Source organism: Trichosurus vulpecula, chromosome 9 (genome assembly GCF_011100635.1).
Source record: "Trichosurus vulpecula isolate mTriVul1 chromosome 9, mTriVul1.pri, whole genome shotgun sequence".
Lineage (NCBI taxonomy): Eukaryota > Metazoa > Chordata > Mammalia > Diprotodontia > Phalangeridae > Trichosurus > Trichosurus vulpecula.
The window spans coordinates 185,583,381-185,594,941 of NC_050581.1; the positions used below are offsets into that span (position 1 = coordinate 185,583,381).

An 11,561-nucleotide genomic window follows, 5' to 3' on the forward strand; every position below is an offset into this window, starting at 1 on the left:
AAAAGCAATGGTGGCCTTTCCCCTGGTCCAAAAACTCAAATTTGCTACTCATAAAAAGGTATGCATGACAGTTCACCAATATTGGAAATGTTTCTAATAGAGTATAAAAATCTGTTAACCAATTTTCCATGACATTAGGCTGAAATTGCACAAGATGAGTATTTCTTTCTGTGGCAGTCAAAAAAAGAACACGGATTACTAAGTCTGGTATTGCACCTAATATAATTTGGTCTGAGAGTTGTCATTCCTTTTGTGCTAACTCCTAACCATGACCAGGTACAGTCACAGTCATCTCTCAAGCTGAGCATTTTCCGATTTTCAGGTGAACCATGCCAGACGCTTCACCTTTCCATCTTCTCTGCTACACAGAGCCCACAGAAGGGCTTACCCTGAGAAAGCTCCAACCCGTCAGTCTTTGATGCGCTTGGCTTCACTTTAGCAAAGGTATGATGCACTGAGGAAATGATTCTGGGTAAAACTGACAAGTCACCACTACCTGAACAGGACTAAGGACTAGACTCTCTGCTCCAGTTTTGGTTTCTATAAATCTGATTCAGAGAGCAAAAACAGCAGAGGCATCTGGGAACCTTCCTATTGAGAAGCCAGGTTTGCCAATGACAGAAATCGAAGCCTAGACATAGCAATAACCACGGCTTCTACCCTGGGCCCACACAATTTTTCATGTTCAGAGTAATTCTGTCAGTTACTCTGCACAGTACATCAGTAGTAACTGAAAGCAAACTCAGTCATGGCTGGCATTAATTAACAAATGACATCTTTTTGCATTTCCTTCCATGCTTTATTTGTATCAGGGTGTGAGACTGGCACCCACTTAGGTTTGGAGAGTGGTAAAGAGAGTAGTTCTGGTCTGGAACAGCAGTAAAGCTGGGTATTAGGGCACAAGAACAATGCATGTGATCTCAAATTTCTGATCCCCTGCAGCGATCCTGATCCTCCTCCCCTCCAGGGGACTGACCCAAGCTTGGAAACTGACCCAAGTTCCAAAACGAAATTCAGAGGCTATCTAACTAAACCAAAGTTTAATCTCCTTCTTCCCACTGGAAATGTTTTCTACCTAATAGAATCCCAAGATGGCAAAGGGAGGAGTCGGAGAAATGCCCTTGCTGGTCTCTGTCCACTGCTGCCCTCTTGTGACCAGAGCGATTCTCACCAATCAAAGGCGTTGTCCTTCCTGCTACCAAGGACTTGGTTTTCATTTCTTTCCAGCAGCTTATGGACCATACCTGATCTAGCTCCACTCTTGGACATGCAGGCCCAAGATAATAGTGGTACTCAGTCTTTGGGTATAGAACTCGGCTGAGTCACAGGGCCCACAACAGCTGTCACGGTGACCTGTTTCCACCCCTTGCCCTCGCCATCTCCCACACCTGGAATACACTCCCTTCTCACCTCGGCCTCTAAGGAGCCCTGGTTGCCTCTGAAACCCAGTTCTAGGTGACATGAAGCCTTCCCTGGTTCCCAGGAGGGCTCCTGCCCACCCTCCCCATAACCATCTCCTATCGCTTTGTATGTAAGATGCACGTAATTACACATACACCTATTGTCTCCCCATTAGAATATAAGCTCGAGGGCAGTGGCTGTTTTTGCTAGCACAATGCCTGGCACATATAAGTACATAATAAAAGCTGATTACTGATTTGGATGGCTAATGAAATAACGGTATAAAAAATAGACTATTTCTGCAGTGTCCACAAGGGCAATCCCCAGAGCAGAAATACGGTAGCACCCGTATGAAATGATGCAGCATTTACATACTGACAACTCTGCAAAGACCAAATAAAATCTGGAAAAATGCATGGGACAATTCAGGAGACAGATAAGGCCCTTTGTGCTCTTGGGAAAGTTAATACGCACAATCCCTTTTAATGAAGCTTTTGGTTTGGTGCCTCCTTACTTCATGCTTGCTTGTGTCTTTGAATGTTTTTTGTTGCTGGACGTTTATTTTGTTGACAGTTATCAAGTTTAGATAAATTTTTTTAAAAATCATCTAGCCTTTGCTTCTGTTAGTCTTTTATCTTGGAGGTAGCAGAGATCTACATATACACGACCATTCGACTCTCTCCATCTCACCAATAAGAAGCTGGCCTCTTTAATTAGAGCCCTGAGTTTAAGCAAGACTCATTGGAGACCTGGAGTCCCAATGCAGGGAGGGTGGTTTATAACTTTGAATACCCAGGAATTTCAACAACAAGCATCTACTGTGTGAATTTGTGTGAATTTCATAATTTTTAGGGGGGCATGGGAGGTTCAGGTTATATGGTTTCATTAGCAACATATTCTGACTCCATCATAGGATCAATAGTTCTTAAAATGAGCTTTAAAAACAGGAAAAGTTTACTCCCGGCTCTTAGTTACCAGGGAGACTGGATAAGAATGTGGATAGTTTAGTGCCCAAATAGTGCCACCACTAGTAGCGAAACAAATCAAAATGTTTGCGCGACTGATAATGAAATCAGTAAGTTCACTTTTGTACACGAAGAATAAATTGTTTCAATGCTGTCTTTGAAATCCTTTATTGTAGTCATTTAAAGTGGACAAATTCTGTGGTTCTCCTTCAGCAGATGTGTTCCCTCCTCCTTCTGTGCAGATCCCAGACCACCCTTCATCCTCATCCCGTGTGATTGCCTGGGCTTCCCTACGGGTCCCTCAGAGGGGCCATCCAAACGAAGCTTTCCTCCAGATCTTATTCTACTTGGTGGGTCCTAGTGATGCCCTGGGCCACATACCGCCCCCACCAGCTCTGCCCACATCATCAGCTCTTCCCACCCCCTTATGCGCCCCCTCCCCACCTCCCTGACCACCAGTCATCATTTCTGTTGCAGCCTACTTGTAAGCCCACCGCCTACCTCTGCAATGCTTGCTGGATCACCCTCAAGCCTGAGTCTTCATAGACTGTGGGGTTCCAAAACTGAAAACCAATGGCAACACTGGCAGAATGTGGCTCTGTGGCCAGTGTTGGACTTGGTGTCAGGAAGACCAGGGTTTAAATCTTGCCTGAGACACGCACCACCTTCGTGAGTCTCAGCAAGTCACTCATCATCTCTGAACCTTGATTTCCTCATCTGTAAAAGGTGTATAATAAGATCAAATACCTTCCAGGGCAGTGCCAAGTATCAAGTTAATCTTTGTAAAAGTGTTCTTCTGCAAAGGTTAAACCAACTATGGTCACATTAAAAAGATGGAAAAGTTCTATTGCTGCCTTTAAAAACTAAACTCCAGGTTGGTCACAGATTCAGTCTAAGACACAATGATCTGGTAAGTCTATGAAATTCAAATATTATCCAGGTTTAGATAACAAAAGTCGCCCCCACAGCAAAATCACATTTAAAATATTTTGAAATTTTAAAAAGCTGTCTAGAGAGAAGAAACCACTATTAGACCAAATAGTCTTTGGATGAAACACTTGTGTGTGAGGAGGACGGGGGATGGGAGGACGTGCACGCTGAACGGAGACACAAAAGAAGTAGAAATGGAAATTTTTTTTTTTTGCTTTTTTTTTTTGGGCAGGGCAATTGGGGTTAAGTGACTTGCCCAAGGTCATGTGTCTGAGGCCACATTTGAACTCAGGTCCTCCTGACTCCAGGGCCAGTGCTCTACTCACTGCGCCACCTAGCTGCCAAAATGGAAATGGAAATATTTAAATAATATATTTCTTCCTTTTTCTAAGCATGAAATATCTATTTTTATCAATAATTACATGAAATAGCAACTCTTTTCCATTATTTTCTCTAGTTGTACTTTAATTTGCACATCAATACATTTCTGATTCTGTAGCTTTACAATATCGTTCAAGAACTAGGGACAGCTGGGACCATAACTTTAACCAGGCCCTCCATCACAGTTTTTCTTCTTTCTATTACACGACATGATACTTCAATAAAAGCAACACGCATCTTCAGCTTTTTCACTTCAGCAGTCGCTAAGACCAATTCTCCAACATACAAAGGGGCTGGGAAGTTAATCTCCTGAGAAATAAACACACAGCCTGGACCAGGCATTTTGGTACCCAGAAGCGCAGAAATCAGTCCATTGATCAAAACTCCATGAACGATGGTCCTTTCAAACTCTGTCTGCTTTGCAAAGTCTTCGTTTAAGTGCAAGGGGTTGACGTCCCCTGTTAATTCTGAAAACGTAATAACGTCCTTCTGGGTAAAAGCCTTAGTGAGTTCAGCCCGGTCTCCAACTTTTACATTTAAATATCGAAGGTGCCGCCTGGTCAAGTCAGAACTGCACGTCCTTCTTTTATTCAGCCTTGGTAGCACTGGGAGAACTCTTGGCCCTACTGTGCTCAGGAAAATTCGGTGACTGGAAATTACCACGAACATCTTTCCAAATTTTAAACAGTTACAAACCAGAGCTGCAAGTCTCTCTGTCTACAGATGCTGCACACACAGCCGGCAAAAAAATATTACTGTTTCTCAACCATTCATTTTCAGCGAATTCCAATTCAATTTCTACTCTTCCAATACGAATTCTCTACTATTACCAGATAACGCAAGAAGAAATGGAGAAACCTAGAAGAAAGAAAATAACAATCTCACACTGAAAGAAGATTATGCTGAAACACAAGCAATCAGGCCAGCTGGCTAGGAAGGCTCCTTGAAGTTAACGCTTGAACCAAGGCCAGGCCAGGCCATGTAGCAGTAGCAGTGTTGGTAGCAATAGTGGTGGTGGTGGCAGTGAGAATACCAGCAATGACAATAGCTAACACTTGTATAACGCCTACTATGTATCAGGCCCTGCGCTAAGATCTTTACAATCATTATCTCACTTGATCCTCGAACAATCCTGGGAGGTGGTGGTTGTTATTATCCCCTTTTTTACAGATGAGCAAACCCAGAGTCACACAACTAACGCTTGTCTGAGGCCAGAGTTTAGCTCGGGTCTCCCCAACTCCAGGCCTAGCGCCCTCCCCACTGTGCCCCGTGAGACCCTGTCATTAAACACTGAATCACAGCCTTAAGATTTGCACCAAGGTCATCCACTCCAGCCCGCATCTGACTCAAAAGCCTCCCCTCTCAACACTGTGGACAGGGTCCTGCAGCCTTTCAGAGAAGAGGATCCAACCACCTCCAAACTGTGGTGGCTGCTGGGGGGTCTGCCTGCCTCCAGCCTCCCCCTTCTCCAGTCCCTCTTCCGTTCAGCCACCCAGTGATTTTCTTAAAGGGCTAGTCTAAACATGTCACCCCCTCCCCCCATTCTATAATGGCTATCACCTCCAGACTCCAATATAAGAGCCGCTGGTGTTCAAAGCCCTGCATAAGCTAGCCCCTAACTTTCCAGGCTTCTCACGTCTCACTCCCCAACACGTCCTCTACCAGCCAGTGACACTGGCCTCCTGGCTCTCCCACAAACAAGACTCCCCACCTCTCAACTCCAGGCATTTCCTTTGGCTGTTCCCCACTGCCTGGAAGACTCTCTCTCCTCACCTCTGCCTATTCACTGACTTGGCCTCCTTTAAGTCCTGCCACCTTCTTGCTGTTCTAGAATGTCTGACTCTCCATGACCCCATTTGCAGTTTTCTTGGCAAGTGTTTTGCTATTTCCTTTTCCAGCTCATTTGACAGATGAAGAAACTGAGGCAGACAGGGTTAAGTGACTTGCCCAGGGTCACACAGCCAGTGTCTGAGGTGAGAGCTGAACTCATGAAGATGAGTCTTCCTGATTCCAAACCCAGCGCTCTATGCACTGTGGCACCACCTAGCTGCTCACCTTCTATAGGAAGCCTTTCCCAATCCTCCTCAATTCTAGTGTTTCCCTTCCATTAATTTCTTTCTACTAATTTTCTTCTATTAATCATTTCCTTTTTATCCTTCATACAGCTTGTCTGCATACATATCCTGGCACTTAGCCCAGTGCCTGGCACATAGTAGGCACTTAACTGCTTTACTGACTGGAAGCTTCTAATTGTTAGAAGTTTCTTTTTTCCTTTCCCCCTAACATCAAGCTTCAATCTGCTTCTCTTCGATTTCAAGCCTCTGCTCCAAGTTCGCCCTCTGCGGCCAAGCTGAATAAGGCTGACCCCTCTTCCCTATAAGGATACTTCCAATACTTGAGGACAGTTTTCAGACTCCCTAAGCCTTCCCTTCTTCAGGCTCAGCTCCTTTCCTTCTTTCAACTATTCCTGGAATGACAAGAGCTGCCATCCTCTCCCCTTGCAGCTGAGCCTTTACTGGATGCTGTCAAGCAAGCCTGCATCCTTCCAAAAACAGGGCACCAGCAACTTCCAGGAGTGGGCCGACCAGGGCGGAGTTCAGCAGACCCACTCGCTTTTTGTTCCTTACACAGCCTAGGACAGCGGGAACTCTTCTGGAGGCCAAACCACACTTCTGACCACAAGGAACTTGTCTATATAAAACTATAACCTCATTAGATCTTTTTGGAGCCCAACTTTAGCAACAACCTGAGGCAAGGGCTAGACTCAGACAAAGAACTTCAATGAAAATGGCTTAGATGGGAGATATTATTAAGCATTAAGAAGCAAAGTTTTAGACAAACCTGTTTATTTCAGATAAAAAAGGGGCAAGGGGGTTCTACCCAGAAAAACACAAGACACTGGAGTCTAAATGCTTGTAATAGCAATTAAGTTGGGACTTTTTTTTACTGTTTTAGAATGATAAATTAAGTGTCTTTGAGCCTTACCAAGGTGCAAAGCCCCAGGCCCAAACTCCCATCTACTAGGTGCTAAGCCTACATGGGTGTGAAGCCCTCAGGGTCCTAAGCGGAATTGCTGAGACCAGAGCCAATAGTAGGAGCCTGAGTTCTGGTCACTCAGATGATGTTTGATGATGGCTAAAGAGTGTGTCAAAAGAGAGAACAGAGCTATTTGCTTGAGGCTCTCACTCTGAAGGCCCGGACTCTGGACAGCACCTCTAAGAGCCTCTCTGCTCACCCAGATGTTGATGGTTTCTCGGTAACTATGAATTGTTTGTATGTTTGTAATTTGTTTGTATTTGCTCTGAAGTTCAGGGTGCTGGCTTTTTCCCCTGAACTAAGTGAGTTTATATGTATATGTTGGATTAAAGTAAGACTGTTAACCCCTTAATGGTGCTTTCCTTAGTAAAGCAGATCAAAAGAACCTGTGCTGGCAGGGTTCTTGTTGTTGGGCTTGTGATGGTCTTTCACCCCACAGCAGCTGCTAGCCAAATTGTTGCAACAATGCTTTCCTTTAAAAGCCTGGGAAACAATAAAAACCCTAAACAAGAAATAAAACTTAAAACATCACATAACTTTCACCATCTCTTTCCTTCTCCCAAACCCTCCCCTCTCCCCAGGTGCTCTCACTCAAGTAAACACACACACACACACACAGTCTGTACCTGTATCACTCTGAAGGCACATTTCTTGTTCTGATAGGACCCCAGAAGGGTCAGAGAACTCCACAACTTCACAAGGCCACTGCAGAAAAGTCAGATCATGTCAGAATGACACAAAGATGTCTTTCTGCTACACTTCCAGCATCCTCAGCTCTGTCTGTCTTAGCAACTGCTTCTGCGAAAAACTGTCTTCATTTGAAATGCTAAGTCTCAAAAGAAAAAAGATGGCAAATACAGCTAGTTTCTAAAACATTTATATGTATATTTAGACATTTGAAGTTTGCAAAATAGGCCTTGTATTAGGAACAATGCCCAGTTCAAATATCATTAGTTTTAGTCTCCTTAGAATACATGCTCCTAGTGGAGAGAAATGAAGCATTACTCCTCCTGTGCCTACCACAATGTTCTTAGTAGACACACAGACACTTGAAGATGACAATGATGACCACCTGCCTTTCAGAAGCTGGCCCCTTCCTCCCTTTTCAGGCCTCTCACACCTGACTCCCTTCTAGGATCTCTGTGACTCAGTGACACTGGATTCCTGGCTGTCCTCACACATGACCCTCCACCTGCTGACTCAAGGAGCACTTTCCCTGGCTGTTCCCCCTGCCTGCAATACCCCCAGCTCCCCAATGCCACCTCCTGGCTTCCTTCCAGCCTCAGGCAAAGCTCCACCTTTAGCAAGACAACTATCTCAGTCCTCCTTTTCCATCTGTGACTAGCACTTGTTGCTTGTATGTTGTTTTCATGTTGTCTCCCCCACTATGCTGTAAGCAAGCTGAGGGCAGGGGCTGTCTTTTTCTTTCCTCATATCCCTCAGACTTATCACAATGTCTGGAACAGAGCAGGCACTGGACTGACTGACTTGCTTATGTTCTGAAAAGTGCATTAGGAGGGGACAGAGTTCACCCTCTTTCCCTACCAGTCTACATGTTCTGAAAAGGCTAAGTGGTTACTACCTGCTACAGACTCTCAGGATTGCTGATAAGGTCTTTTCTTCATATGTCAACACATCAAAGGGTAAGGCAGCACCAACCTATGTACAGAAATTATGTTCTTATTAGACAAGCCCCATTAGGAGACATTTTCAACATCCACATTTTATTAATACTGGGAACATTCTTGTTAATGGTGAAAGAATACTAGATTCCAAGTTAACAATTAACTAGAAATTGTGAAACAGGAATTTTGCTGCGATGAGAATATTTAGCTTTTACTTTTTCTTGCAACATTCTACAGAGATATGGAGACAAATCAAGAACATTTCAGTACCAAGTATTAGTACCAAAAAAAAGTCATAAAATATTGAGAAATATCCTCTCTAGAGTATCTCCAAAAATCCTAGAAGCATTCAATAGATTAAAAAATTGAAGGCTCACATACCTCTCCAAACAAGTCCCGTAGGGCCAAAACAATCAGTTGTTTGAACTGTACATCACTTAATCTAAATCCATGATCTTGAAACTCACTATAAAGAAAAGCAGTCATTAAAAAAAAAAATTCTATTCTTCACCTTCAGATCTTTAAGGAACAAATGTAAAAGAGTACACAGAAAAATGAACTTACAGTTGGACTTTAATGTAATGATACTCCGAGGGATTTCTGTATACGATTCTTTCAAATGTGGCAAGTGAAGGCAACTGGTTTTTACTTAAGTGTTTCATAGTATTAATTAAGCCTACAGAAAGAGAATCAAAAGTATTACTTTCTAAGTTTTGAATCATTACTTTCAAAAATTCATTTTGAATGTTAATTTTTGTGGCCCACCCAGTTCTTTTTATGGGTCAGAGACATAATCCACACGGTCATTCCCACTACCACCAGCCTCAACCTCTCTGCATCAAAAGACTGGGAGCCAACAATGTCTCCAAACTTGGCAAGACTGGCTCTGGGACAAAGAAAAGAATGGAGGGAATCCTCCCAGCCAGGCAGAACCTGATAGAACTCATGGTCCATAAGCAAAAGCTTGGAGAACCCAGGGTCACCCGGCAGACTGTGTGAACTGAGGCAAAGTACTTGAGCAGAAGCAGGAGAGCAATTCATGGAAGAACATCATTGTAAAGAAGCCTCATTGTGAAAGGCTTAAGAACTCTGATTAAAGTAAGGCCCAACCCCATCTCCAGAGAGGCGCAGGCTGGCATCCACTAGATGTGTACTTCCGGACATGGCTGATGTCGGGATTTGTTTCTCTCGACTATACCTTTGTTACAAGCGTTTTATTTTTGTTCCACTTTTTCCAAGGTGTAGGAGAAAATGGGAAGCTGATAATAGGGCTCCCCCAAACAAAATAACTTCTAAAAATTGCAAATGAAAACAGGAGGCAAGGAAGTAAAACATGCACCCAGGTAAGCTTATCAAGTTATATGATGGATATACCACACACTTAAGAAACATAGTTTCACGTACAGCTCACTTTTCTATCCTTTATATAGAGAAACGTTTAACTTATTTGATGTTTAAGTTCGAGGGCAAATTTCGTTACTTAAAAAAGAAAAAAAAACGCAGCCCAGCACCACCACCGCCAAAGCCAGACGAGGCATCCACGGGAGGCCCTCCCAGACCTTGGACTGGGAGCCCGAGGGGATCCACCTCACGGCCCCTCCGCGAATGTAGGGGTCAGCCCCGGGTTCAAGTGCTGATTCCAACCCTGGGATGCCTCTTACACATTTAGGAAGCACCTACTGCACGGAGCCCAAAGAGGAAGCTGGTCCCTGGCCTCGGGGGCTCGTGGCCTCCAAGTCCCGAGACGTGGGTTCGTTCACACTGACTCAGGCTTGTTCACGCATTTATGAAGCGCTGTGTGCAAGGCCTTGGGGATACAGGGCGAAATGGAACCAGAGCCAGCCTTCGGGGGTCTGACAGTCTCGGCCACTTGGTCTAACCTCGGACAAGCGCCTTCGCCTCTCCGGGTGTCAGTTACCCTGCTTGGAGAAAGACGCGCGGGGAAAGCGCTTCCCACACTTCAAAGCGCTACGGGCACGTGCGAGGCCCCTCCCCCGTACAACGCCCACAGAGACACCCGCACTCCGGACCTCGCGGAGGAAAAAGCGCGGTGAGACGAACCACCCTGGGGGCCCACAGACCCCAGAAGCCCAGACACTCAGCTCCCGCTCCGGGTTCGGCGCCACTGCGCCTGCGCGCCGGAGGCCGTGCTCGTGCGCGCAGGAGGTAGCGCCTGCGTGGTAATGGGCGTGTGCGCGCGTAAGAGAAGGTGCGCCTGCGCCAGAAAGCGTGCGCGCCTGAACGGGCGGATACGCCCGCGCACTAGAAGACGTGTGCGTGCGTGAGGTGCGCCTGCGCGCTAGAGGGTGCAGCATGCTCTTCCGGTTCTCCTGAGGGCAGGGTACTGCGCGGCCAACCGTGCCCTACACGCGGAGTCCCCACGTTTAACTCCTCTCCCCAAAGGACGGAGGAGCTCAGCCGAAAGACCCCCCTACGAGCCTTCCTTGTTATTCCCCTCCTTCTGACTGACGCTGCTGCGAGTGAGGCATGACACAGTGATTCTCCCGAAACTCACGGTTCGCGGTCTTTCGGCCACACCTCCCTCACGCTCTTCCGGACGCCAACGCTCCTTCCGGAAACACGCCGCGTAGGCCGGATGTGACGTCTCCGCGCTCCGGCGTCTGCCTTTTACCTTCCGGTCTGAATTAAAGAGAATGAGCCGGGGCTTGAGAATGTGGTAAGGTCCCCGTCGGGAGAGAGGCTGCACGGCCACCAGGGGTCGCCTCCGTTAGGAAAGGGCTTCTGAACCGGGTTCTAGACCAATCAGTCTCACCGTCTGTTAAATGGGAACAGTACTGAGGGCGCTTGGGGGGGGGGGGGCCGGCCTCCGCCCAACCCCTCCTCTCTGGAAGCCTCAGTTTCCTTATCAGTAAAATGGGCCTAAAGAAACCCAGCGTTGTGAGACTCATACGATACGTGCGCAAAGCGCTTTGTAGCCCTCCAAGGGAAGAAACTCCTTCCAGCAAGCAGATAGCCACCCCTCTAGGATTTATGGCCCGAGGGAAGTTCCTGAAGCTCACAAGTGACGTCACCCGAGGACAGATCTGAATCCAGAGCTTCCTGGCTGTAAATGCAGTCTCTGAGGAGCCCCGGGGCGCCCGGCCTTCCCCAGATTGTCTCCCTTTTAATCCCTTCCACTCCCCTTGGTCGTAAACAGAAGAATGCCCTGGTCAGCTTCTTATGACCTATTGGGAGCGGACACGGGAAGGGGCGCTTTGGGCTG

The 11,561-nt window shown here is 46.2% G+C and overlaps 2 protein-coding genes across 7 annotated transcripts; both read right to left on the reverse strand.

The window, feature by feature from the left end:
• Positions 1-3,740: 3,740 nt before the first annotated feature.
• Positions 3,741-4,370, reverse strand: HTD2 (hydroxyacyl-thioester dehydratase type 2). Its single transcript, XM_036739015.1, has one exon. The coding sequence runs from the start codon at positions 4,344-4,346 to the stop codon at positions 3,810-3,812; it is 537 nt and encodes a 178-aa protein (XP_036594910.1). The 5' UTR covers positions 4,347-4,370; the 3' UTR covers positions 3,741-3,809.
• On the reverse strand, positions 3,741-10,918 carry RPP14 (ribonuclease P/MRP subunit p14). 6 transcript variants are annotated; one of them, XM_036739012.1, is made up of 6 exons: positions 10,854-10,918; positions 8,903-9,014; positions 8,720-8,804; positions 8,296-8,372; positions 7,340-7,418; positions 3,741-4,535 (listed from the first exon to the last, which is right to left on the reverse strand). In XM_036739012.1, exons 2-6 carry the CDS (start codon positions 8,998-9,000, stop codon positions 4,476-4,478), a joined length of 399 nt encoding a protein of 132 aa, XP_036594907.1. In that variant the 5' UTR covers positions 9,001-9,014; positions 10,854-10,918; the 3' UTR covers positions 3,741-4,475. The 6 variants fall into 6 exon arrangements, with proteins under 6 accessions (XP_036594907.1, XP_036594904.1, XP_036594909.1 ...); XM_036739009.1 differs by lacking the exon at positions 10,854-10,918 and adding an exon at positions 10,257-10,814; XM_036739014.1 differs by lacking the exon at positions 10,854-10,918 and adding an exon at positions 10,369-10,489.
• Positions 10,919-11,561: the final 643 nt, after the last annotated feature.

Excerpts from the sequence above, each read along its gene's own strand:
- RPP14 (XM_036739009.1), bottom strand. The coding sequence starts at position 10,653 with ATGCTGCACCCTCTAGCGCGCAGGCGCACCTCACGCACGCACACGTCT. Across the intron at positions 8,373-8,719 it reads TACGGGACTTGTTTGGAGAG|GTTGGTGCTGCCTTACCCTT; the intron begins GTATGTGAGCCT and ends TTCTGTACATAG. Across the intron at positions 7,419-8,295 it reads ATCCTGAGAGTCTGTAGCAG|TGGCCTTGTGAAGTTGTGGA; the intron begins GTAGTAACCACT and ends ACTTTTCTGCAG.
- HTD2 (XM_036739015.1), bottom strand. The coding sequence starts at position 4,346 with ATGTTCGTGGTAATTTCCAGTCACCGAATTTTCCTGAGCACAGTAGGG.